This window comes from Sylvia atricapilla, chromosome 9 (assembly GCF_009819655.1).
Source record: "Sylvia atricapilla isolate bSylAtr1 chromosome 9, bSylAtr1.pri, whole genome shotgun sequence".
Lineage (NCBI taxonomy): Eukaryota > Metazoa > Chordata > Aves > Passeriformes > Sylviidae > Sylvia > Sylvia atricapilla.
The window spans coordinates 5,415,727-5,442,707 of NC_089148.1; the positions used below are offsets into that span (position 1 = coordinate 5,415,727).

Below are 26,981 nucleotides of genomic sequence, written 5' to 3' on the forward strand. Positions count from 1 at the left end.
CCGCTCCGCCTACACTTCCCAGCAGCGCCCGCGCGGCCCGGCGTGCACCGCGGCGGGGAGGAGCCGCGCCGGGCCCGGGGCACGGCCCGAGCCGCCCGAGCGGGGCTCGCCGGGGAGCGGCCGAGCGGGGTGAGGCAGCGCCGCACGCCGCCTGTGAGGAGGGAGGAAGGGAAATGGACGGAAGGAAGGGAAGGGAAGCTGTGCTGGCAGCGCCCGGGATGCCTTGCGGGCGTTCTCCCGTCGGAGGGAGTGAGGCAGGAGGCTGCCGCCCCTCAGCGCCCCTTGGAGAGGCTCCGTCAGAGCCCGGTGCTGCCCGCGCCTCAGGGCGGAGCCGGTCCCGGGCTGCCCTGCTCGGGTTTGGGGGCTCCGGGTGAAGCTTTCCGCAGCTCGCTCGAACTTGCTGTTGCTGTGCGCTGTTGGTGTGGGGGGCGGCGGGGCTGCTGCGGCTGTCACTGTGTGCTCCGGCCTCGGGAGGGGCCGAGGTGACAGGCGGGACCGCCTTGTGTCCCACACAGCTTCAGCTGGGCTGGAAAAGCCCGACGAGTCCGAGCTGTGCCCGATCCCCACCGCGCCACCAGCCCAGAGCACGGAGTCCAGACATTTCCTGGACAGCTCCAGGGATGAGGACTCCAGCACTTCCCTGGGCTGCCCCTTGCGATGTCCGATGGTCGTAAAACTTGGTTATACGACTCAGTGTTAAAGGATGCTAGTTTCTCTTCATTTGCTGGTAAAAGATAGGGGAGATGTAATCCTTGTCCTTTTTGCTCTGGCCTTCCCTCAGACGTGAATAATTAACCCTGTTCAGATCTGCTATGGCTCTGTAATGACGAAACAAAAGAAGACTATTAAAATATTTTTCGCTATGCAGATAAAACTCATTCTTATCTCTGGATCTAAAAACTTGAAGCAAGTAATAAAGGTGACGTGCTTTTTGTTTTTTGTAGGATTTGAAGATGTCTAAAAAGAAGCTGAAGAAACTAGCTGGAAAGGAAGTCTGTTTGGATGGCCAGGATGATAAAGTAGGAGCAGGAATATTATTGCTTTTATTATCTTTATTCAAACTCTTACATTGAAGAGAACATGAGTTGTTTAGCAGCCTTGTGGTAGAAGGATGAATCCGGTTTAAAGTCAGGGTCATAAAGAGCAGCAGGAAGGTTGAGTTGGGCAGATAAACGTGTTTTTCTTCAGAGCCTGTGAGTAGTGTGGGTATCAGAAAATAAGAGACTTTTTTATTTTAGTGTATTATCCCGTTTGAGGAAAGTTTGGTTTAATACTGCTGCTGAAGCCAATACTGCTTTCTTGGCCTATTCTGTATCTTGGATCATATATCTGAATTTTCTGACTAACCACAAGTTGTACTTCACAGCATTTTGGTGAGAGACTCTCAAATATTTCCTTTTAACCACTGAAGCATAAATTAATGACCAAAATTCTGAACACACTCTAGTACATACTTGTATCTAGTGAATCAGCTTTCACTGAATCACTTGTAAAATGCAGGTGCTACAGGAGTTGTCATCTTTCTGGTCACACTTGTGTGTAGCTTCCTATTATTTTTTATTGTTTGCGTCCACTTCTGACAAGTTATTCACTCTCAGAAGTGTGGTACATAGTTGATAAATCAATAGTTTAATAAAACCACACTTAAGTTTGTTACTTTTCCCCCCCCCACTGGATTTTGCAAGGAATGTGCATAAAGTAAGAGACCTTTTACCTGTCTTCTCAAAAAATTTTGCAAGTGTTAATAAGTGATCATGATTATGGCCTTATAAACTGAATTATTCACGTTAGAAGCTTTTTGATCATAGAGAAAATGCTGTTCAAAGTCAGATGTTCATAACTATTGTTTCTTCCCTTGAATTCCTTACTGTTATTCAACTTCTCTTTTAAAATTAACTCATTCTAAGATGCTTTATTGTTTGGGGTTTTTTACTTCTGTTATACAAAAGGTAGCCACTTGGCTTAAACTCTCATACTGTAGCTTGTTGCCATTGCTAATCCCTCACCAGTGTGAAGATTACAGCTTTAACAGCAAAAAGAGAAGGAAATCTGTAATAGGAGCAAGTGTCCTGCAGTGTGATCCCAGCGTGGGTGGGAGGTGTCTTAATCCCAAACTGGTGGTGCTGGGAGGAGAGGACAGGAAGAAAATTTGCTGATGGTGGTTACGTTAAGTGAAAACTCTTGAGAAAAGGAGGAGGTAGGTTGAAAAGAAATATTAGAAATGTTTTGAGAACTCATGGTTGTTGTGGAATGAGCCTTGAAGAGAGAAACAACTGGGCAGCTGGAAATGGGTTTGTTACCACCAGAAGTTGTCCCAGCAGCATCATGAGCTCCACCTGCCCCAAGGGAGCTCCTTCACTGCTTTCCAGCTGGTGGGGACAGCAGGGGGACCCGGGGAGCCTCTGGAATTGTCTGTCATTGTCTGTCATTGTCTGTCATTCTGTTTTTTCTGTTGCATTGCTGATACTTGCCCTGCAGCTCCAGAACCAACCACAGGTGGAAGTTCTCAGAACTGCTTTAATTTAGGGCTCCCCTGGTTTCTGCAAGCCTTTGATTTTTACAGTAAATGCTCTAGTGTGGAAGTAAACCAGCTCAGGCCTCTCTAGGTAGGAAAAATCCCTGCAGCTGTGACCTAATAGCCTCACTGAGTCAGCACGCCCCAGTTATTGAAGGAGCAAATTATTTGTGAAAGGATGAACTGTCTGGAGCTTCCTTAGCCAAAATAATCCATATGTTACTATTCCCTGTTGTAACCTCCTACACCCTGCTGTGGTTTTGGGAAAACTGAGTCGTGTAACCCAGAGGTGTATAAAAACTGCACGTGGGTGTCAGGGTCTGCAAACATACGCGGAGAACCTGATGGTTGGTTTTAGGATCTCAGAGCGCAAAAGACACAGCGGGGGACAACCCAGTTTATTCAACAAAAAATGCACCTTTATTTAGTGCCACCAAAATGTGATAGTGGGGAGAGAAAATAGAGAATAGTAAGAAAGATAGAAAAGAGGGTAAGGGGATTATAGCTACCAATGTGGAGGGATGAGTCCTCGAGGCCGAGATGCCTATAGATGTGATCTTCTCCAGTGGGGTGTACACGAAGGTGAGCAGGGGTCTCCAGGGTTTTATAGGTTGGTCAAGGTGGGAGACAAAGGAGGGGCGCAGAGCCAAAGCCGGAGTCTCCTGTGCTGAGGCAAAGCAAGGGGCCCAGAGCCAAAGCAGGAGCCACCTACGTCAAGGTTGGGACAAAACCGGAGCCACCTGCGTCGAGGTTGGGACAAAGGAGGGTCACAGAGGCAAAGCCAGGGCCACCTGCGTCGAGGTTGGGTGCTCAGGGACAAGCTGCACACCATACTCTGGTATGGACAGACCAGTTTGGGCAAGTAGCCTTGGCTCAGTCCACTGTGACCAGCTCCATTGTTCTTGCACTCCGTTCTCATGGAGATGCAGACCAGTCCTCTGAGACTTGGCAAACATTCCACCTCAGCCAGGCCAGGGCTCCTTTCAGAGTCTGGGGTCTCAGTCCTCAGTCATTGGAGACAGTTGTGAGGCACATCACATCCTTGGCCAGACTCTGACAGTGGGACACATGGCTTTACCTGAGTGGACTGAATTGATTGTGGTAGGAATGTTACTACCTCAGATCTGTAGTTGTCACTGTTGTAGTGGACCCTGTTGATTCACTTGGTAAGCATTAAAATGCTCCATGATTAAACCATGAAGTGCTGCTAAAGTCTTTGCACCTTCATCTTTGCATGCACATCCTTGGCACCCTTGGACAGTGTTTCTCTAAGCAGCCAAACCACCCGGTTGTGACATTGTCTTACGAATTTTTTTTTAAACTGCAGTTTCCTCTGTAAACCCCTGAATGTTTTTTCTTGCAGAACTCTGAAGACACAAGATCTTACAAGCACACTGTGAAAGGAGAAACAGAACTTCAGAGGTAAATTCTCAATTTGTCATTAAATAGAACTACTTAAAAGATATAACAATCACGGACCATTTAATGCTGAACTGAAGGCCTTTTGCAACCTGTTCACCAAATAAAATATGATGTTTTAACTAGTCTGTCTTTTGATATTTTAAACCTAGTGTATGGTAAATATAATTAATGAGTATTTTCTCTGCTCTTATAAGGAAGTTTCCTAATAATTTTTCATATAATTCACAATTTCTGTAGCATGTTACTATATTCCCCTCTGTTGTTTCTTTTCCAAGTTCCCCAGTTAGTACAGGATAAACAGTTTGAAAGCTGTGTGTGTTTTGGCACTGTGTGACCAAGCTGACCTTTTAGGTTACACACCTGCTTTGTCACTGAACTGCTGTTAAAACTTACCTGTGTGATCAGAAACTCGACTGTGTAGGGTGTCTCAAACCAACAGTGAATGCAGAAAAAGCGGTTTCTCCTTTTTTTAAAAGCTAAAATGGCTGTACATTGGGGAAAGGTAAATCCAAAAAATGCCATATCAAACTATTTTGAAGGACAACTGTTGCTTCAAGTTCATATTTAAGAATATGGTGCTCATAAATGCTTAGCTCTGTCTCGGTCAAATGCAGGTGCCTTTTTTGTTGCTCTTTTCCATGAGCTGAGCTAAATTCCATTACTTTCTTCATAATGTTTCTGTAGATGCACACCAGAGAAAGATGGGCAAGAGAAGAGGCGGCACCGAAGTTCTCGCGCTTTTCACGATGCCGATGGAAGATCCCGGGAAAAATCTCCAAAGAGAAGCAAAACCCCAGATGGTCCTTCAGTTCAAGCTGAAAAGCAGAAGAAAATAGTGATCCAGTTTAAAGCCAAAGAAATCAAACATGGCAAAACCACCCGCACTCCTGATGTGGTGACTGCCAGCAAGGAAAGAAGTCTCTTTGATGGAGTAGAAGGAAAAAGGCTCTGGCACAGCTTTGAACTCCAGAGGGAGAAGGCACTGAAGAAGAAGAGAGAGAAAGCTGAACTCTGTAAACTCAAGCTAAAAGCAGAGGAGGCTATGATAGAAAAGTTGAAGTCCTCTGTGTATGAGGTACCACATAAAAAGGCAGAGGGCTCAAAAAAGCAGAGTGAGAATGTCAGAATTCACAAAAAGCCACCTGACAGCTCTGCAGGGACTGGGCCTGGTAACAGGTCTGCCAATAAGGAGTCAAGTGCACTATCTAGCTTCTGGGAAGAAGTGGAAGAAGAATATAAGGACTGTGCTGTGAGAAAGAGGCACACGAGTAAACACAGATCATCACACTCCTCATCTGAAACTCCTCCACGATGGGACTCTCGGAAACGCAAAAAACACAGCAGTGATTCTCCTAAAGCTCCCAAGCACTCAGGAGCTAAAGGAGACTTGGAAGCCACAGCACTGTGTTTTGAGCAGGTAATGAGAACCCCATTCTTTGTATTATGTCGGTGTTTCAGGATGGTTTCCTAATGGCAGACAGGTTTATATGAGCAGACTGTCTTCTTACAGAATCCAGCCGGGTTTCATAGCTAACTGGGTGGATTTTTCTGATCCCAATGTAAACCTTGTTTCCATGTTCCTTAGCTAAATGTTAAACAGACCAAAAGACTAAAGGTCTTGTATGTTGAGACTGTGTCTGCACAGATGCTTCCATGGCTTTGCTTTGCTGCTGGGGCTGTGGAATACCTAATTTTAGATTTAAATCCGCTGATTTTTTTGTTCTGAGTCGATATGGTTGTTTCATTTTTTGAATGAATAAACTGAACCAATGAAAACTTGCTGCCAGACTCCATCACTCCATTGCTAGTGGAGTGATGCCAGGAGAGCTTGGGGTGGATGTGGGACTTGACTGGTACGTGTGCTGCAGAGCTTTCCTTTTATCTGTTTATTTCTAAGCTCAGGTTGAGGTGCAGAGCCAAACACAACCTGGGTCTTGAGCTTTGGATTTTTTTGCTGTTGGTTTGGTGTAAATGCCCAGAATCTTTGGAGATTCCAGTTTGTGTTACGGTGGTGTGAGCACTTTGTGTGTCTGCTTAGAGTTATGACATGCAAAGCTGGGGAGTCATTTGGGCTGGAAGGCACCTCTGGAGATCATCCAGTCCAGCCTCCTTGCTCAGCCAGGGTCAGCCAGAGCTGGGTGCCCAGGACAAAGGATAGAGACTCCACCACCTCTCTGGGCAGCCTGGTCAATCTCCTTCAATTTAAAAAAGGTAGGGGGTTAATGTTCAGCTGGAATTTGCTGTGTAATCCACTGTTATTTATTTAAAAGAAAGCCGTGCATCTAGGCCCTATTAAAATGATACTGTAGGTGCTGGTAACTGTAGTTTATGTTCCTTGTTCACTTGGGAATACCCAGTGTTCTCTAAAAACCCCTATAAGACATGTTGTTCTTCTGTTCCTGCTTGTTTGTAGAATGCTGAGGTCCCATGCACATCTGACTCCTACCAGGGAGATGAGGTCAGAAAGCCTGTGCCTGTCCCAAAGGTGAGTGAGGGACTTGTTTAACACTGAAGGGCTGTATTCCAAAACTCCTGACATGAGAATCCTTTGTACCTCAGTATCCTTTCATCTTTTGCGATGTTGGTAAGGTGTTTGTGGTGTTTTTAATTCTCCCTACAGAGCTCTGAAGATTCTCCACCCCTCCAGGACAGTCAGAACACAGAAACAGACCAAGAGGTTGGTAATGCTTTCATTTAACACTTCCGAGTTGTTTTAAAGACCAAGGGCACCAAGGTTGTATAACTGGACAATTCCATGACCTTTCCTAGTATTTGGCATTGTTAGACTCAAGATCTATGCTCAAATGTGGAGCATTTATTTCAAAAACTAAGCAAACTTGCTAGAGTGCTGCTGATCAGGAACTTTCTGAGATAAGGAATATCTTTCTGTTACCATGTGCAAGAAAAGGGCCTTCATAGTTGGGATCAGGCTCCAGCTATCTCGTTTTTCATCCATTTACTTTTTAGCTGGAAGAGAGACCTATTTTTTAATAAGTGTCTGTTGCAAAACTTGCAGTGTGTGTAGCCAAAAAAACAGCAAAGTTTTTGAATATCGTGTAGAAAGGTCATAAATCTTTCTCGGCCGTAGTTTGGGTGTCTTTAGTGGAGCATATGCAGACATTGTCTTGGATTTACATTTCCTGTACTGACTTAAAATTTTTCAGACATCATTTTGAGGCAATTTTAACAGCTTTAATGCAAAAGTATCTTTTGGGGGAATAATTATGAAGTGATTCCTTTCAGTGGATTGCACACACACACATTTTCTCACTGTAGATGCAGATAGTGGAAGACTTGCACGTTGCTCGTGTGGAGAAGAGGATGGCCCTGTCAGTAGTACAGACCTGTGGAGAACTTACAAGCATGGAGATAGATCTTCCAGAGCAGGATTTAAATATTTCTGCTGGTATGTCATGACTGGATCTGCTTTGCTCTCTGGTTGCAGCAGGAATTACAGTTATTGATGGTGTAAGTAGAGAGCACACAACTGATTATTTCTGCTGTTTTCTCTTTCCCTAGGGGCTTTTAGTTCTGGTCTGAACATCCTTGTGGTGATTGACACAAATATAATGATTAGTCACCTTGAGTTTGTGAGATCCCTGAAATCTGAGGATATACCAGGTATGTAAATATGTTCTGATGAGTAAGACATTGGAAGAAAAACAGATGCTGTAAAAGCTTCAGGCTACTTTAAGGAAACTAAACCCTGAGCTCCTTAGAAAGGCAGCAGGTTTCATGCAGAGGCAGAAGGCACACACTTGAGAGCCTGGTTCTGTGAACCCAAACAAGCTGCATCCCAGGGAAACCACAGCTGTGGAAGCAGAACCTATTGTGCTTATAGTCCATGCACCTGCAGAGAATCATGGCAGATAGTCCCAGGAATGTGATTGAATTCTTAGCAGTAAATAAGTCTTAACCCTTTCTAAGAACATAATTTAAGCATTTAACACCTTACTAGTGATAGCTCTGTTTTCTAGTCTCCTTTTAGCGTTTCTTTTTCTGACAGTCTAAAAGTGTTGAGCAGTCAGTGTTTTGTTTCTGTGTTGGTAAAGGTGGCAAGAACTGAGTGATTCCTCAGGAATTCAGAATGCAGACCCTGGCTTTAATATCTGCCTCTGATATGCTGGGAAGCTGTTGGTTATTTAACATTTGCAGGATTAGGTTTGTGCAAGTCTGTTCTTGGTAGGCATATCTGGAATCCTTCAGAATGCTTAGGGTGCTTTGATGCTTTCAGCTAATGGATACAGTTATTTCACCCACATGGAATACACCTTTCCTTAGGGCCTGAGTGATTTTCAGGAGTGTGTCAGACTGTATTTCTTCTGTCTTTGGTACACTGAGATGCCTTTTTAGAATACTGCAACTCCCAGTTTCTGATCCTGTACCAGACCCACTATGTTGAGAAGGCTGCTGATTCCTGGCCTGTTTGTTACAAAGCAAATGATTTTTAATGCATTTTTTCAAATTTCTGTTCTCATAATGTGAAAGAGAAAGAAAATGGTTGAAGTATTTGTCATGGGTGGACCAACAGAAGAATGATTATTAAACTTCTGATTTACTCCATATTTCATATACAACCTTAAAAGTTCAGCCCATACTTAGCTACAAATAAAACCATGATCTAATAGCCACATTTTCTGTTCCTGGTTTAGGAGGGCTGGTTGGCAATGAACACAAGCCCTTGCTGCTTTTTTTTGCTGTTTGTTTTGGTCCAGTGACTGCTGTGGTCATCACTCAGGTGTGTGCAGCCTGGTATTCCAGCTGCTGTTTCACCTGGCTGCATCTTACAGCGGGTGTGTGCCAAGACAATGGCTGCAAACGTGTGTTAGGATGTTGTCAAAGTGTTCTGCTGATTAAAATGGTGTCTCCCTTCTGTTTGCCTAGTATTGTCACTTTTCTATGTAATCACTGTAGTGCCAGATTGAGGCTAGATTAGGAAGAGGGAAGTCAGCCTTTTTCAGCTGTTTTTCAAATGCTAGATTCTCTTGAGCAAAGAGTATGAAAATAATTGGCCCAAAATGTGTGAACTTGCATAAATATGATGCTTGAATTGAAAGGTCTCTGAAGTAGTTGGTGTTGCTCGTGCAAATATATTTGTTAATTGGTGGTGTTTTTTTTTCTTTCCAGGAGTTGATAGACTTGCATTAATAATTCCCTGGGTTGTCCTACAAGAACTGGACAACTTGAAGAAGGGGAGAATGTTGCAGCATGTTCGGGACAAAGCTATCCCTGCAGTGCAGTTCATCTACAAGTGTCTAAAGAGCCAGGATTCCAAACTCTGGGGGCAGTCCATGCAGCTGGCTTCTGAAAAAATGTGTAATATATGTTCAATCCATTTGTGCTGGGTACTTCATCCTTGCCCTTCACCTAGTGGCAACCTTAGAATTCTGCGTTTAATGGAGATTTCTTCACTCTGGTGTTTGCTAATTAAAATGAGCTAATTTCTTACAGCAGCCTTCAGAGTGTATTCAAGACTGTGAATGTCTTCACTATCAATTGTTTTACCAGTTTTTTCTCACGTTCACCTTACACTTGCATCCTTGTGGGGGGAGTGTTAAATATACCAAAAGCACCAATGAGTGCACTGAGCTGTTTGTGGGGCTGAGCTGTGCCCACATCCCTCAGCTGTGTCTGCGCTGCCTTTGCAGATGGGCTGAGCGACGAGAACAACGATGACCGTGTCCTGCAGTGCTGCCTGCAGTACCAGAAGCTCTTCCCACAAGCTCTTGTTGTCCTCTGCACGTGAGTTCCTGGGTGCTTTTAGCTCTCCTGCCACACTGCTTTCAAATCGGGGCTTAAAGAAAGAGCACTTTCTGAAGTAAGCTCTTGGAAGGGCAGTCACCCTCTTAAATGCTAGAGTAGGATATAATAAACCACTGCAGTTAGAGATGGAGTCACCTTCATGAGCTTGAGGCCTGAAGTAGAATTCAGCTTACTCGATATACAATTTTAAAACTTGTTAAAGCATAGGTTTCTCAGATTTTATTTTGCTTTCTCATGAAAAATATTACTGAAGTTACAAAATAGAAAAAAAATAGGTGAAGTAAGTATTGAGATCCAGTTAGAGACTTTATCCCTGTGCCCAGCCGGGTGAGCAGAAGCAAACAAGGAATTAATCTTAGAGAGGGGAAAGCTGGGGATGGATCTGTCTCTGTTCCTGTTTTGCTGCTCTTCCTGTTTGTGAGGATAGCAGCTGACCTCCGGGTATTGATTCTGAATTTGATAGAAGCAGGTAAAGCCAGCTTGAAGGACTAACACTCCTTGGCTCTACTTGCTCTGGTCTTGGCTAGAGTGAGTGGGGTTAACACTCTGGGCACCATTTGGGTTCAATTTGATACAGATGGCCACTGAAAATGCCATTTCAGTCACAGTATTTATAGTGTAGTGATGGTGATTTTAGGTTTCACTGGTCACAAAACAGGAGGTGACTTCAGAACTGCTTTTGATGCCTTGGGAAGGCTGACCTGGAACAGAGAGTGGACAGAGCTAGAGAATAAAGTAGATATTTACTGAAAGGCCTCAGGATCCACCTTGGGCAGGACAGGGCCTGACCAGGGCTACACCCAAGGTGGACTGAGAATGGTCACAATGAGAATGGCTGGCTGGTCACGAGGTCTCACACTTTTATAGGTTTTGGTTCATTTGCATATTGGGGCTTAATTGTCCCAATTACAGCTCCAGGTTGTGAGATCTCCTCCTTGTTTCTCTCCAGTCCACTGTTGTTTGTGCTTTTGGGCCTTGGAAACATGGAACATGGAAACTTGTCATTGGTCTTCAGCAGGAAAGGATTTGTTTTTTCTCCCTGCTCTGTGAAGAGAGCTGAGTGACACTTAATGAGTGACACAGCCCTGGGCAGCACAGCATCTGAAATACGTGAAAGCTTAAGCTCAAGGCATCACTTTTCATCCAAAAATCCCTTTATCCTCTACCAATATAAACAATGGAAATTTTTGAGAAAGTACTGGGATGCAACTTTTTCCTGTATTTTTAAAGTAGTTCTGCTGGAGCAGAACTTCAGAGTAGCATCTGGAATAAGGATTTGGTCAACAGAATAGCTAAAAGGAGTCTCAACAAGGAGAATTAACTGTAGCCATGAAATAAGATAGTACTGTCTTTGAATTATTGCCTGGTTTGCTTTCTGAGATCATGGTAAATAAGCATCATTGCTGTAGTAATTATAGCTATTGTTTTCTTAAGCTAAGACCCTGGAACATCTTTTATGTCTCTCATTTTTACTTAGTTTTCTGTATTAATTTTTTAACTGCTTCTAATTGCTTGAGAAAGATAACTTTGTCCATATAATGACGTTCCCAAAATAGGTTTTCCAAATACAGTTTCTTTTCAGTGTGCTGCTTTTATTCCTTTTTTAACAGCGATTAATTCTTTTCTAGGGATGATAAAAATTTGTGTAATAAAGCCATTGTGAGTGAGGTCAAGGCATTCTGCAAAGCTGATCTGGTCACTGCTCTGCAGAATGTGAATGCAAACAGGCCCCAGAACTCTGAGGAGCTGCAGCAGCCAAAGCAGGGTGAGTCTGTGGAATACACTGGTTTGTGAGTGTGTAAAAATCAATAGGGTGGAGGAAGAGCAGTTGCTACTATACCTTCAGTTTTCCTATGCCTTGAATCCTTAGGAATGTTTTTTGTTTGGGGAAGGTTTTTTCAAAGGTTTTCTGAAAGTTCGAGACATTAATTAAACCATCTGTCTCAGAGTTCTAGGAAATTCAAATATGATGTATTTTTGTTTCATAGAATAAAACACTCTGCATTAATTTCCTGTGTTTCAAGTAATTTCAAAGGTGTCCCGAACTTTTTGGGACTGAAGGAGGTTTTTTCATTTTCCCAAAGATATAGGTACAGCTTACAGAGCTCAGAAGTGATCCTCTTGTGCTTGCTGCTAAACCCTGCTGGCTGTATAGGATCTAAGTTATTTAAGGAAACAAAGAAATGTGGAGTAAGATCACTAATGAGTAATCCTCTGGGGAAATTAACCTTCTTGGTTAGTAGCTCTTAATTAAAAATACATACAGTTCAAGTGTGTATAACTAGAAATACTTGAAACCTAATTAGGTGTAGCACATCTGCTTTATAAACTAAAGTGCAGTCTATCTTTGTTTATGGGGACAAGTTCTTCATGTACCATCACCATGAATTAGATATAAATCCAGTTTCAATAAATACATTTTGTGTCATTGGTTTGACAGATACAGAATGTGGGAAGACAAGTGGCAGTGCTGCTTTTACTGCACAATTCCCAAATGTGCTTCCAGACCTTGAAAGGAACTTAGGAGAAGCTTTGTCTTGTATTTTGGAGACTGAAATGAAACTTGCATTTGGAAACCTGTGGATGGAGGTGGTTTCTTACATCATCTTGCTCGATATTTTGATTATTGAGAGGTTTGAATGTCCTTGGTATTTTATTGCTGTTAATACCTGTGCCAAGTCATCCCGGTCCCTGATATCACTGACAAGGGAATAGCTCAGTGTTCACTTGTAATATTTCATTTTATAGCAAGATTATCCTGTGTGACCACTAGTTTGCAACATGTGCAGTATTTTATTAGAATTTTAATGACACAGTACAGGGGTGCTGGTTTCTCAGTGTGAAGTTTCAGAATTCTTTTTATTAGTGGCATTAATATTCTGTTTCAGTTTTTCTAGTCAAGTAAATCCCTGCACTGTAAATACAGCCTGCAAGAAGCCATTCCATCATGTTCTGTAAAATATTTGTTGCAGGCATTTCTTCCCCACCAGAACAGATGTGGATAAAACCATTCACAGCTAAATTGATTCCAGTGCAGGTACAGAATGAGAAGGGTGCTAATGAGGACCTCTAAACATACTTCCAGAAGTATTGTTTGCAGAAGAGAAATACCCCTATACAAGACATTTTCAATTGTCCATGCTTTACTTTAGATTCCATTCTATAGCTGGTGGGGAGTTGTTAGAAGTGGAAATTTGTGGCAGATAAGCCTCTGTGGCTTTAAAAATCCTCCAGAATCAAGAGGTGACTGTTGTTTCCCAAGATGCCCTGATTAGCTGCTAGGCTTTTCATCACTTCTCTATTCACTTCGTTAATTTCTTTTAACATCTCTTCAAACACTGGTTTCACTTGATGGCAGTGAATTCTCAGTTTTTTTGCAATGCACATGTTTTACTTCATGTATAAATAGTCACAGTGTTTATTTTTACTTTGTAACAGTACTGGAAAATCAAAGGCACGTTTACTGTTGTTCTTTTTGTTCTCGTTACTATTGGCTTTTGTGCACAAGTGTTTAGCTCAATTAGATCTAAATTAGGCACAATTCATTAGATCAATTTTGAGATAAATCAAAAGTATTAAGAGTTTTTGAGGAATGGGCAGCCACAAATCATGAGACTGATTGTGCATTGCTTCTGAATGAGTATCACTGTTAAACCCATGATGCTGCTGAATCAAATCTTTATGAACAGATAAACTTGTTTAAATCTGGATATGGTTTTATTTCTGAGGAATCACTGAAATTCTCCTTCAGCAGTCACAAGTCATCTTGAGGAACAGAGGAGTTCTGGAATGTATAGAATATGTCTAAATGAAAACTAGACTTTGAATTTATAACATACTCTCTTCCAGATCCTGTATCTGAAGCCACCATGGACCTTAGCAAATCTGCTGAAATGTTATAAAAAACACTGGATGGCTGTTTTTGGTTATGTGGTGCCAAGGAGTTTACTTTCAACCATTGAATGTCTTTCTAAACACCTTTATGCAGGTAACAGTTCCTGAGAATTTTAATTGTAAACTTGTAAAAGCCTCCCTGTTCTGGTTTGAATTACAGAACTGACTGTATGCATTAATGGTCACCAAAGGCTCTGAATTCTATTTAAAAAGCAAATAATCCTTTTCCCTCCTTTGCCCCAATGTTACATGTGACCAAATGATCTGCATTTGCCAAAAAAATTATGGAGGAGCAAAGGATATATATAATGTAAGGTATGTGGGGGCAGGGAGGTTGGTTTTAAAAAGAAGCCAACCAAAAACCAAACCAACTAACCAAAAAAACCCCCCCAAAAACCCCAAAACAAAACCAAAAAACCAAACAACAACAAAACCACAACAACATCAACAAAAACCACAACAAAAAAACCCTCCAAAAACACATCTGCAAAAAACCAACAACAACAACAAAAAAACCCAAAAAAACCCAAACACCACAAACCTTCCATTTGTTTAAAGATGTCTTTGAGCATTTGATTTTGACAGACTTGGTGAACTCCTCCAGAGGGTGCTGGCACTGCCCCAAGGCTGCCAGAGCTCCAGGAGCATTTGGACAACACTCCCAGGGGTTGCCCAGGGTGGGATTGGTGGGGTGTCTGTGCAGAGCCAGGGGTTGGACTCCGTGATCCTGGTGGGTCTCTTCCCACTCAGGATATCCTGTGATTTCTTGGTTCTGCCTCTTTGGGATATTGCTGTTGTGCAGAATTATTTTAGATATGCCAGTTGATCCTCGTGTAAGATCCCAGGATATATCTGGAAGACTTGGTTAGGCAGTGAGCAATCTCATGCATGCTTTTCTGAGATTGTTGTACCTGATGCTTCTGAACCATTTTCTTAGGCTTTTCATGTGCTTCTGTTAATTTTGGTATTTGAGTATTAAATTTGCTTGCCAAGACTGTTAAATCCTAACTTTTTTTTTTCTTCCTCTTACATCAATGTCTAAACATCAGATAAACCATTTGACTCCTCAACAGTGCGTGTCCTGCTCCAGGAATCCAAAAAACTGCTCCATGCATTCAGCTGCAGGTCAGACTACAATGGTGTCCTGCCCCAGGCTTACACTGAAGTGACAAAACTGTGTGAGACCCTCGGGGAGGTAAGGGCAGCTTTGGTGTTTGTCCACCTCACCCCAGCCTCCAGTTGTTCCACATTCCAAGCCTAGCTTAGATTTCTTGATTATTCCCCTCATTTCCACTGATTACTCCAGGAAATGTTGCTGGGGTGTTTTCTAAATGAAGAGACCCTGACTTTAACTTTTATTTTCATGCAGTAAATATCTGCTGATACATTTTTTTCCTAATATAAATGTGTTAGTATTGGAAGGGTGACTGACTGAAAAGCATTATTTTGTCTTAGTTTTCTGTTGCATTTGTATCTGATGGCCCTTGGAGATGAAACTTGCTGGGTTTCCTTCTGACATGGGTCCTGTTTTTAAGTGTGTTACTTCAACTTTCCCTGTCTTTGTAGCTGAAGAAGGGACTCCCTTGTATCAGGTGGTTTGTGGTGGTTACTGGGGATTGTCCTGACACCTTTTTTGTTCTCAGAAGTTGGTCTTCACTCCCAGATCAGATCTGAGCTGCTGTGGGGGAAATTCCAACTATCTTGGTTATGGTTACTCTCATACATTCTGTGTGTAATGGCATAAAACCTCGAGTTATGAGCATGGATGAAATATTTGGATTTATGAGAAAGAAGATAGGTCAGAACAGCTGTAAAAAGTTCTTGGTGTCTTTGGAAAGGGCTGAAGGGGAAAGAAAGAAGGTCATGAGTCAGCTGTGCTGGGACCTGTGTGCAACGCAATCAGCCCTGAACCTGAACCTCAGAAAACTTGTCAGGAAAGAAATTCCCCCCTGTGAGGGTGGGGAGGCCCTGTCATAGGGTGCCCAGAGAAGCTGTGGCTGCCCCTGGATCCCTGGCAGTGCCCAAGGCCAGACTGGATGGGGCTTGGAGCAGCCTGGGATAGTGGAAGGTGTCCCTGCCCCTGGATGGGCATTAAGGTCCCTTCCAGCCCAAATCATTGAGAGAGGCTTTGGCTGCAGAGACTGTAACCAAGGTGTGTAATGAGTCAAAGAGTTCAGCCTTCAGTTCTTGAGCGTTGCTTTAAGAAAATCTATAGAAATGTGTAGATTCTGAAGTCAGGAACCAAATACATTGATTATTTGTTTGCTGAACTGTTTTATAAGGTGAGGGCAGACAGTGAGCAGGATTTATCAGAAGACATCATGGTTCTTTCAGAAAATGCTGCGTGTGAAAAAATGGAAGCCACGGTGCCCAGTCTGCAAAGCACTGAGGAAAAAGAGCTACATCCCAGCTTTCATGTGGCTCAGGAAAACAGGCACCAGGAAGTCTGGTCAGTCCTGGAAGGTGTTTGGAACACCATGAACTTGTACAGGTACAGCTTGCTAAAGGGGCTCAGAACTAACACATTATCTTAGATAACTTTCAAACAAGCACATTTTGGAAACTGTGCTTTTTTACTCCATGATTAATCTAAATTGACCCAAAAAACCTCAAAAAAATCTCGCAAAAGTTGGGAGCATGCAAACTGTTATGTTAGTCTGCTGCTCCTTTTCTGTATAGCAACTGAAAGGAGTTGCCCTGGAAAATGAAGTTGAAAACCCCACAAGTGTGAGACATTAATGAAAATCTTGTATTTATCCATAAAATAGCATCTGAAATCTTAATTTTCTTGTGGTTATTTTCGTTCCATCCCAGTGGAGGTCTACTGCTTTATGTAAAATTCAATATCTTGTTTTAAAACTTGAAAATGAATTTAAAATAAAAAACTTTTTGTTGTTAAGCAAAATTCTTCACGTTTTGAAATGCAGAATCTAGTGAATTTCCTTTCTCATGTAAACTCAGAATTGCAGGAAATTACCTCCTCTTTCATCTAGATGTTTTACCATTGCTTTTATTTTGGTTATTTTGGAAAAATCTGCTGGAAACTCACTGCAATGCCATATCTTTTGATAAAATCTGAACAGGTACAGTGTTTTCTTTTTGTTGTTTTAGTTTGCAGTCTTTTCCAAAGAGGGTCTCTGAGCCAGCCAGGCACAAAAGAACTCCATTTCTGATGGTCTGTAAGGACTCAGCTAATCAGCAGTGATAATCTACTTCTTCATTTCCATTTATTCTGAGAGACTGTTTTAGATAGTGTGATTTATATTTGACGTTTTTGTTTTATTAAAACAAAACACAATCACAAAAAAGACACTGGGTTTCTCTCAATTCTGAGCTTTTTTAATTAACTGCTTTTGTGTCTCTTCTTTATTTCTTTGGAATTTCAGTGTTGAGCTGTTCCAGAAGCTGGACCCCAGTGCAGTGACCATGGCTGCCAAGGCCACGTTTGAGGAGGCTTTTGTGGGCCTGCAGAAGCTGTTGGCAGCAGTGAAGGACATCCGTGAGGGCATTGGCAGGTGAGCTCTGCAGCTGGGCACAGAACGTGTGACAGGCAGTCACAAAAGTCTGAAATATTTCAGCACCAAGCCACTCTTTATTCTGTGTGCCTGGGGACACGGTTTGCAGTAACAATCCTTCTGTCAAGGCTGCCTTGAACCATTGGTAGCAAAGATCATGAAAGTGTTGCAGATGTGGAGATCTCTTGTAGGGAATTGCCTTCTGTGTGTGGGGTTTGTTTTGCAGTGTTTGACCAGCAAGTTGCCTCTGCTCTGCTGAAGTGTAACTGGAGCTATTAATGATTAATGATTATGATGAATACATCAGGTTTGATGGCAGGAACTTGGAATAATTCTGGGCATTTGTGTTCCAAATGTGAGGCCCACTCAGATGGGGGCAAAGTTCCAAGAGAATGAAGGATATGAAATTTTGGGGCTTTACTGTTCCTGGTTTGAGTGTTCTTCATGACAGACATTACAGCAACAACCAGCTGCATTCCCTCTTCAGGGAGGACAATATTCACTGTCTTCACAGAATCCCAGGATGATTTGAGTTGGGAGGGACCTTAAAGCCCATCCAGTGCAACCCCTGCCATTGCCAGGGACACCTTCCACTGTCCCAGGGTGCTCCAAGCCCTGTCCAGCCTGGCCTTGGACACTGCCAGGGATCCAGGGGCAGCCACAGCTTCTCTGGGCACCCTGTGCCAGGGCCTCACCACCCTCACAGGGAACAATTCCTTCCCAGTATCCCATCTAACCCTGCCCTCTGCTGTTTTATGTACAGCGCAATAAATCAAAAGTTTCAGGAAGAATAAGGAATCTCCTGTGTCGTCTTGGCTTAGTTCCTTTTTCATGGCAATGAAATATAGATCCATTCAAAGAATTACAGTCTCTCTTTCAAATATAAATAATCCATTTTCTATATCAAATATAAATAATCAAGTATAAATAATATTATAAAATTAGAAGTAGAAAAATATGGATAGAAATGTGGGCTTGAGCTGCTGAGTGCAGATAAATGGGAATATGGAATATTCAGAATGGTTATTTTGTGCTGCAGAGGTGTTTCGTTAAAAACTGTTGGTTTTGTTTGTGTGGGAGAGCTCTGTAGAAATTAAAACTCCTGAAATGCACATTTGGAATGAGTAGTTTCCCTGGACATTTTGGAAATGCCTGCTCTGACCTGCAGGTTTGCAGTAGGTGGCATCGTGGAGCAAGAAATGGGGAGAACTTGCACCAAGCATTTGCTGCATTGGCCTTGAGTGGAGGGATTTAAGGGAGTTTGATAGTTCTGAGGAGCTTTTCTATAAAGCCAGGAGCCAGGTTAATGTCTCATTTGCAGTGTTATGACTATTAGAGAGCATTATAGCAGAAATTCAGAAGTTTTCATAGAATCTGAATGGTTGGTGTTGGAAGGGACCTTAAAGCTCATCTTGTTCCACCCCCTGCCATGGGCAGAGACACCTCACTTTCATTTTGCTCTAAAACTGACCTTGCAGCGTATTTATTTTTCTTGATTTTTGAAAATAATGCCTCTCAGTGACTTTATCTAATGGCATGACTGCAGGAAAGGAGGCTAAAATAGTGACGAAGTTGTGTCTTGAATATTTGGAGGTAATGCAGCTTTTAGTGATAAAGTACAACTCATTCTGTGGTTCCTTCTGGTCTCTGCTGTCCAGAACAAAGAAGAGAGAAAATATCTTGTGAAAGTTTGGAAGCTTTACCAGTAGATTATATTGAAAGTTCATCTGCATTGAAAGTTTAGATTTTCAGATTTTTAAAAACAATTAGAAAAACACGATGATGCTTTTTGGGATAAATGTAATGATACCCTTAACCATAAAAAAAAAAATACTGCACCAGTGGCACTGCCCCAGCTATTCAGGCTTGATGGCCAGAGCATGACAAATACAGATAGAGAAAAGAAAAAAAAAAAAAAAGCTGTTTTATTGAAGATGTGTCAGTAAGAGCTTTTGGTATGTTACTCTGTTCTGGTAACTTCTGTCACACCATGAAGGTTTTTTTATTTTATCTTGGCTTCTTCCTCTTAACAGCATTAGTGGTAGAGTGGTGTCTGTATTGCACAATTCTGCTTGCCAGCAATGACAGCCTACAGCTCTGAAATTAAGAATAATCAGCATGGTTACCATATTCTAACTATATACCATTATTGTTGGCAATGAATAAAGGGTATGAAACCTCTGAAATTTAAGCATCCAGTAAATTTGTGAAACCATTACATGATTTTAAGTAATTCTAGATTGAGGATTTGTGAGTGTTGTCACTGGTGGTTTATATTTGTATTTGGGTCGGTTATTATTTGGAATCAGTTAATGGAGCCACCTTATTTAAGGTCTCTTAAATTAACTCTTTAGAATAAAATAGGGATTTAGATTAGCTGATGTTTGCCCTCAGCTGAATAGAACTTGTGATTCCAGTATATGCAGTCCTAGGGAATTGGACATTGTTTTCATGTTTCCTGCCAAGCTTCTTTTAGATAAGAAATCCTTGTTCATAGCAAAGAAAGAAAATTCAGTCTTTGGTGAAGTGATACAGTTACTTCAAGTTAGATTTTTTGCTTTCATCTGTTGGGTAAAAAAGATTTCTTTTGTTCATGTGCCAACTTTAAAATCACTCACAGCTTATAGCATATACACTTAGATACAGGCCTCCTAAATATTTATATTAATATGCTGTCACCTGTAAAAATATTTGTCTCTTACTGCCTGCATAAGGGGCCTGAATTCTGCTTTTCTAATATTTTATCTAAATGGAATTTCTCTCACACTCCCAATGGTTTGGAAAAATGTGGTTTAGTTAAGGGCTCCATAAACATGTGTAAATTAAAAATGTAATTTCTTAAGATTTCAGTAGTGCCAGGAGAGTGTTACTATATCAGAACTGATTGCTGAATTCAAATAATTTAAAAACAATGCTGCAGTTTTACTAGTTTCAGTACAGAATTCCACAGATGTAGAGAAACTGTGACCTCTTTATTTTTTCAGCTGGTCAGTGGAGGAATAGAGGTTTCTTTTCTTTGGTGTCTCCTTAGAGAATCGCCTTCATTCCCTTAGGCTCCTGTGGCAGTTAGTAATTTCTGCCATAAAGGCCCAATAAAGTCTCTAGATGAAGAGCTCTGCCTTCAGTATTACTCTGCATGGAGTCTCTTTCTGGAAGTGAAGTGGAAATTAGCTGCCTGGTCAAAAAGTATCAGACATTCCAATCATTACTTGTTTGATCTTTATGGTTTTATGCATTTAGGTGAAACCTGAAACTGAACTTACCTGCAGCCTTCTGTGCTGCCAGGCCCAAATTGAAATCTTCTGTTGTGCCCATTGTACTGACAGATGTAAGAAATAATATTTTCTGAAAACTGTGTAGAACCACACTGGAGTTCTTAGGTTGAAGCTGAAGTACAGGATGGTTCTGTGGTTCTGCAAGGCCGTGCTGATGGAAAAGCCAAGTGATTCCATGGATTTCCACCCTCTGCTTTTGAACCAGTGTGGAGAGAGGAGCAGCAGCAGTGGTTAGTGTTGTAGTGGTCACAATGCTGAGGTTCATGTGGCTGCTTAGGACAGTTTGATGTAAAAGCCCTTTGCTGCATGGATTACTGATTTAGTGGAAGTTCTCTAGACATAGGTCTGTAGTTGAGGGAGACTTTTTATCACTGAGAAACTTCCATGGAAACAAGGGCAACTTGATTTAATGAAGTAATAGAGGCAGAGTCAGTTCTCATACAGACAGGTCCAGATTTCCCAGTGTACACCTTCCCTTAAAATGTTCATTTTCCAAAGCACAGGGCGTTGGCTACAGGCTGTGAAAAGAACATGAAGTGATTAAAAGCAGTAGGGAGCAGTAGTGCTGAGAAATGATTGCTCTGCAGACAGGAATGTGTCAGTTTTGTACAGAATCTATTCCCAGACTGGAGCTGGTATTGCAGCCCCTGTTCAGCTGCAGACAGCACCAGGCTGATCATGGATGCTGACCTGTTGGGAATCTGTGGGGGAAGTTAATGGTGCAGGCTCTTCCCTCAGCAGCTCCCCAGAGCTCTGTGTGGAGCAAGGGCTCTCTTCTCAAAACAACAAATCTCTTTTATTTGGAGCTGCTGTAAAACTTGGAGCCAAATATTACACTTCTCATTCCACAGTACAAACCCAGAAACCATTGGCATCATCCAGAGAAAAATGAGATGCAGCATTTAACGTTAGGTTACTTGGGTGATTAATTACACAATTAGTTTTCTTTCTCCAAAGAACTGGAGGCACAGTGGGTTTGTCCATCCACCTGAGGTCTTGCAGGGATACACTTGAGTGTGTACCCTCCATCCTTCCTCTGGACAGCTCCCATGGCCAGGTTTTCCACGGCAGCCCCATCACTTACCCATGTGTGTCCTTGGCAGGGCAGGAAGAACAGGATGGACAGATTTTGCCCCAGCATTTTGTATGGCTTTGGGGTGAAGTTATTCAATAACACCTCAGTTTTTATGTTGTGCCCACTTGTGCATCCAGGCTGATGGCACCAGTTTCTGCCTGGACTGGAGGGAATGATTCCATGAAGAATCAGCCTCTCCCAGGCTCTGGTGTGATAGGCTGGAGCTGCTGGGGGGGAGTGGGAGCTGCTGTGTGGGAATGGGAGCCCTTAGGTTGGAGTGGGAGCTGTTGGGTGGGAATGGGAGCCCTTAGGTTGGAGTGGGAGCTGTTGGGTGGGAATGGGAGCCCTTAGGTTGGAGTGGGAGCTGTTGGGTGGGAATGGGAGCTGCTGTGTGGGAATGGGAGCCCTTAGGTTGGAGTGGGAGCTGTTGGGTGGGAATGGGAGCCCTTAGGTTGGAGTGGGAGCTGTTAGGTGGGAATGGGAGCTGCTGTGTGGGAATGGGAGCCCTTAGGTTGGAGTGGGAGCTGCTGTGTGGGAATGGGAGCCCTTAGGTTGGAGTGGGAGCTGTTGTGTGGGAATGGGAGCCCTTAGGTTGGAGTGGGAGCTGTTGGGTGGGAATGGGAGCTGCTGTGCAGTTCCAGCTGCCAGGACTCCCAGCATTTCCATGGAGGGTTGCTGGCAGCTTCTCTCTGCCTGGGTTTTCTGCTGCCAAAGCCGATTGTTGCTGAGGTGCCCAGGGAAGGCTCTGAGGTGTTTTTAGGCAGAGCAGCCAGCTGGTTCCCTTCCTGACTCGTAGTTGGCAGGTTCAAGGCAAACGTTTTGGGTACTGCTTCTTAGGAGGTGGGGGGTGGGAAGAATGCATGACTAATTTTTGGTGATAATTCTATGAAAAATGATGAGAAAAAGCAGTGGACACTCCAGTTACAATAAATCTTGTGCTGTGTCGTGGTCTTCCAGCCTGCTTCAAACACAGGGTCCTTTAACTGGGATTTTTAAACTTATTCAGTTACTTTTCTGTTTTTTTTTTCAATTCCTAATTAATTCATTTATAAATGAAGCTTACAGCTTGCAAAGAGGAGGGAGAGGAGAATTTGGGCACTTTCCCATGGGAAAGTAAATAGAGCTTTCCCCAAAAGATTTTTTTCTTTTTCCAAGTCCAGTCGCTATCTTAATCATTATTTAACTATGTAAGACTTAAAAATCAGATTTTTTTCAGTATCTCTTAATATATATTAAGGTGTTACTTGTATTTTAATGTTGATTTTAAGGTACATTTTGCAGCATTTAGGAGGGTTCTGCTTTTCCTGGTGAATACAAATGAAGTTACACTGAGGTGGAACTGAACTGTGTCTGCCTAAATAGATGAGGATAATTAATTTCGTTAAAAACCAGCTTGTCTATTGGATTGGGTTTGGATCCTTGTGGAAAAGGGTGTCCATCAAGGTGCTTCATTAAAGCCACCTCTCTTCAGCTGCCACATCCCACTGGCCCTTGGCAGTATTGGGTGGGAGTTGGTGGTTATTAGAAGTAGCAAGAATGGGAAGTGAATTGCAGCATTTTGGCTGCACATGGGAATGTGGAGGGAATGAGTTAAAGCTGGGCTGGGAACGTTGTGTATCCTTTGCTGTGGTTCCCTGTGAGCCCTTGGGCCTCGCTGACGGGCACCAAAGGGCTTTCAATTAGTGCTGGGTTTCCTCCCTCCTCATACAGAGAGGGCTCACAAAAACGTGGAGGGAATTGTTAATTAGAAAAAGCCTCCAGAAAAGGCCTCACAGAAATAATAAGCTCTTTAATTCTGTTAGAGTAGTGGAAGGGAAAATTCTTCAAAGTTCATAATTTCTGTTTTATTCAAGGGATTTTTTCCCCTTGAAGATTTCTGACTTATTTTTTTAACTCTTTCACAGACTCCTTTTCTACTTGCTTTAAAGCATCCCCAAACTTTTCTTTTTCAGAATTTTGACCCCAACCAGCAGTTTCCAAGATATTTGGACCCTCTATAGCTTCCTCAAAAGACATGAGGTATGACATTTTCTTTCGTGTTTGACCACTTCACTGACAGATTTTATTTCAAGTAGCTCTGAGGTCATGTCTCATCACTGTATTATCATTAAGAATTCTTTTTTTTTTTGCTCTCATTTATTAGTTTCTGAACATAAAGATAGATTTTGGTTCGATTTCAACAGATATTTGAGTTGTTTTTAATTTGCTGAGTGCTCACTTGGTGTGAATGACTTGCTCTTGAGAGTAAAAAGCCTTGAAATTAGTGTTTTTACTAGAATATTTCTGTTTAATATGTTACATATTTCAGGCTTGCAGTGCTCTGCTATGCAGGGAAATATCTTTGGGGTTTGGGCCTTCACCTATATTTTTGGAATTGATCCAAGTCAGAGCTTATTTCATTTGAGATATACACACATATATTTATGTATATCTAAATAAAACTACTATTAGTAATTTAAGAGAGGAGGAAGAATTATTGATGGTGTTTTAGATTTGTGCAGAGGTGGTTAGAAAATGGAGCTGGAATTTGTAATATCAAATTTTATTACAATATACAGGATGACTTTTGCACTGCCTCAACTTGAGAGCCTGAATACGTGAGCTATATCTGCTATTCTTACTGTGTAATTGTCCCAGACATGTGATACTTGATAACTGACTATATTAATTTGTTCTTATTTGTTTTAGATCAATAACAGTCTGAAATTCACTGCTGAGGAGCTGTATGAGTGTGTTTCACAGGAGCTCTACAGGTGAGCCAGTTCCTGACCCCATTGAGAGGGGTTTGAGGCAGCTTTTTCACCCGTTTTAACCAAGGTACCATAAGAAGAATGATCTGGGTCAATAAAAATCCCCCTTTGCAGGAACACAGAGGTAAAATAAATGGAAGATTATTTTAAATTCTGTTTTTTATTTTAATGCCTGATTAACGCAGAGCAGGAGAGAACAATTTAAATTGCAGGTGAGGCATCAGTGCCTACATGGTGATTTTCAGCTGTTGAAGGGGAGGTGTTGAGCCCTCTTTCCTTTGCCAGTGGTTTCTGGCTCATTTCTTAATGAATTTGTGTCACTGAAGGTTTGTGAATCCAGGCTCTGAGAGGTTTCTAAAATGCCATCATGAATTTTTAATAATTCTGAGCTGGCTAATGAAGGACAGGTTTTTGTTGTTGTGTGGATATGAATGAGCTGTCACTGGCCAGGATCAGCTGAGTGAAAGGCTGGAGGGTAAATTACTTCAAAAAGCCTGGATTGATTCTGGGTCCCTGAATCTTCCGTGAAGTTCAAGATCAGGGGACAATGTTATTCAGGGAGGGAGACATTCGATATTTGTATCAGTAATAAAGAGCAGTTTAAAAGCTTCACTTCCACAAGCTGATGGCTCCAGACCTGTATTGATACAGGCATACAGAAAAGAGTGTGTGGAAATTCCTACTTAGCAGAGTTAAACAAATACTTTGGAGACTGCCCTGGCAGCCCTCAGGCAGCCCTCAGTGATTGAGGTTTTCTTCCTTTTCTGAGGAGCAGCTTTTAAATAGTCTTTTGAGAAAGAATCTTTTGAAAACTTAAGTTAGGGTGTATTTATATGTGATCAGGTTGAGATTACTCTTTTGAAGGGGTCTAAGTTGTAAGGGGGTGTATCCAGATCCTTATTTTGAGTGTGAGTACAGGATATATCATTGTATGAAGGATGGTGTGAACTGAACATCCCAGAATCCCAAATCTCTCCAGAAAGGATGTCAGTGACCTCTCCTGCCAGCTGTTGAACTTTACCTCCCCTAGAAGAAAACAGCTGGGGCAGCTGTGGGCTGGCTGCTGTAAGGAGCTCGCAGATCTGTGAAATCCTCAGATTTAGCAGCTGGAGTGCCAAAGTAACTGCTGCTGCTCGACTTTGATGGAAACGTCCTTGAAAATTTAACGATTATTTGAAAAGATTCCTGTTCTGCTGTGTCCTGCTAACCTTTCTCTCCTGTCTCGCAGGGAGAGGCTGGAAGTGGGCTGCTGCCAGCTGGCACAGCTGGAGCAGACGCTGGAGCAGTGCCAGGTGTCCGTGCAGCGGGAGGCAGAGGGCCGGGGCTGGCTCTGACCCGGGCTCGGCCGGGTGAGCTCCGCCTCCTCGGGGAGGAGAGGGAAGTGCTGCAGGAGCCGAAAACCTGCCGGCGTGTCTTCCTCAGCGCCGCTGGTGTGGGCTGAAGGGAACACACGGTTTCACATTGGACATTAAATGTCGGGATTTCCGCTGAGAATTCTGTTCACTAATAGAATGTTCTGTCTTGAGTGAGGGTGCTGCTGGATAGCCATGGGTAACAAGAAGCAGGGCTGGTTTGGGGTGCAGCAGCTGTGCCGTGCTGCTCTGAGCATCCAGCGCTCCTGTGAGGAGCTGAGCTGTTAATGGCTGTATAGGAAAACCCCTCCGGTTGTTTTGCTGGTACTTTGTAAGTAATAAGTGAGAGAAAGGGACCTTTTCTGTCACCTGAGGACTTGGAGGCCAGGAATGAAGGACTGGCCCACAGACACAACTGTGTGTGTCCTGTGCAGTGAAGGCCTAAGAGGATATGGAATGGGCAAAGAAGCAGACTGATGCTCGTTTTTCCTCAAGGACAAAACAGACCCTCCCCCCTTGCACAAGTGTTTGTCCCAGACGTCTTTTCAGAGGAAAAGGGCATTTCTCCTTTGTTTAAGCAGGTATTTTATCTTCATACAGTGGAAACCTGCTAGCAGTGCTCTAGGGGAAACTTCTTATCCTGCTCTTGCCACATCCTCCTGGAAGGTAGACCTGCTCCTCCCTGCTCTCCAGGTGACATTCCTCTCTGGCTGCACTGTCAGTTGCTTTCCAGAACTGCTTTAAGTCCATGAAACTTCCCAAAAGCCATTTTCTAAGGCCTTTAACGCTACCTCTTCTTGTATGTATTTGTACAGAGATGAGCTGACTGGCAAAGTTCTGAAGTGTCTATTTTGATATTAACTTTTGGATGTATTTGTAAATTCTTGATTGTAAAAACGTAATTTATTGTTACATTAAAGAGTGTTTAATTCTAAGTGCCCAGTCCCTCTGGATGCAGGTGCAGCACAGTCCTGCCCAGCTCCCCTGCCAGGGAGTGGGCTGGAATTCCTGCTGAAGCACAGAGTGGCTGTGCAGGGCTGTTTCCATTGGGCTTCTTCAGCCCTGGGAGCAGGTTTGGGACATTGGCTCAAAGGTGCTGATTGGGGCACGTTGTGCCTGACCCTGGCTGCAGCTCGTGCTGGCTGGGAGGGGCTGTTGTGGAGGACAAGTCTTCCTTGCTCTCTTTCTGGCTCTCCTTGCTCAGCTGGACCAGCTTCACAGCCTGCAGGGGCCAGTGAATTTCCTGGGCCTGGTGTGTTTTCCCACTCCCGTGGGAGGTTGGAGCAGCTGGCTCCTGGCCTAGTGCCAGCACCCGTGTGGCTGAGCCCTAAAGCTGCCCAGGTGAAGGAGTAGCTCCAGGTGCAGCTTTGCACCCATGTTGTGCATTTTCAAGTGTGTGTGGCCCCTGTTCCCCCGGCCC

The 26,981-nt window shown here is 42.9% G+C and overlaps 1 protein-coding gene across 2 annotated transcripts; it reads left to right on the forward strand.

The window, feature by feature from the left end:
* The first annotated feature begins 58 nt into the window (after positions 1–58).
* SWT1 (SWT1 RNA endoribonuclease homolog) lies at positions 59–26,496 on the forward strand. Of its 2 annotated transcripts, XM_066324680.1 has the most exons (19): positions 59–129; positions 945–1,019; positions 3,879–3,937; positions 4,622–5,354; positions 6,351–6,422; positions 6,558–6,614; positions 7,214–7,343; positions 7,457–7,558; positions 9,065–9,253; positions 9,586–9,679; positions 11,329–11,465; positions 12,141–12,289; positions 13,550–13,688; positions 14,644–14,789; positions 15,877–16,085; positions 16,981–17,109; positions 23,412–23,478; positions 24,148–24,212; positions 25,438–26,496. In XM_066324680.1, exons 2-19 carry the CDS (start codon positions 954–956, stop codon positions 25,541–25,543), a joined length of 2,649 nt encoding a protein of 882 aa, XP_066180777.1. In that variant the 5' UTR covers positions 59–129; positions 945–953; the 3' UTR covers positions 25,544–26,496. The 2 variants fall into 2 exon arrangements, with proteins under 2 accessions (XP_066180777.1, XP_066180778.1); XM_066324681.1 differs by lacking the exons at positions 23,412–23,478; positions 24,148–24,212; positions 25,438–26,496 and having other exon boundaries at positions 15,929–16,085.
* Positions 26,497–26,981: the final 485 nt, after the last annotated feature.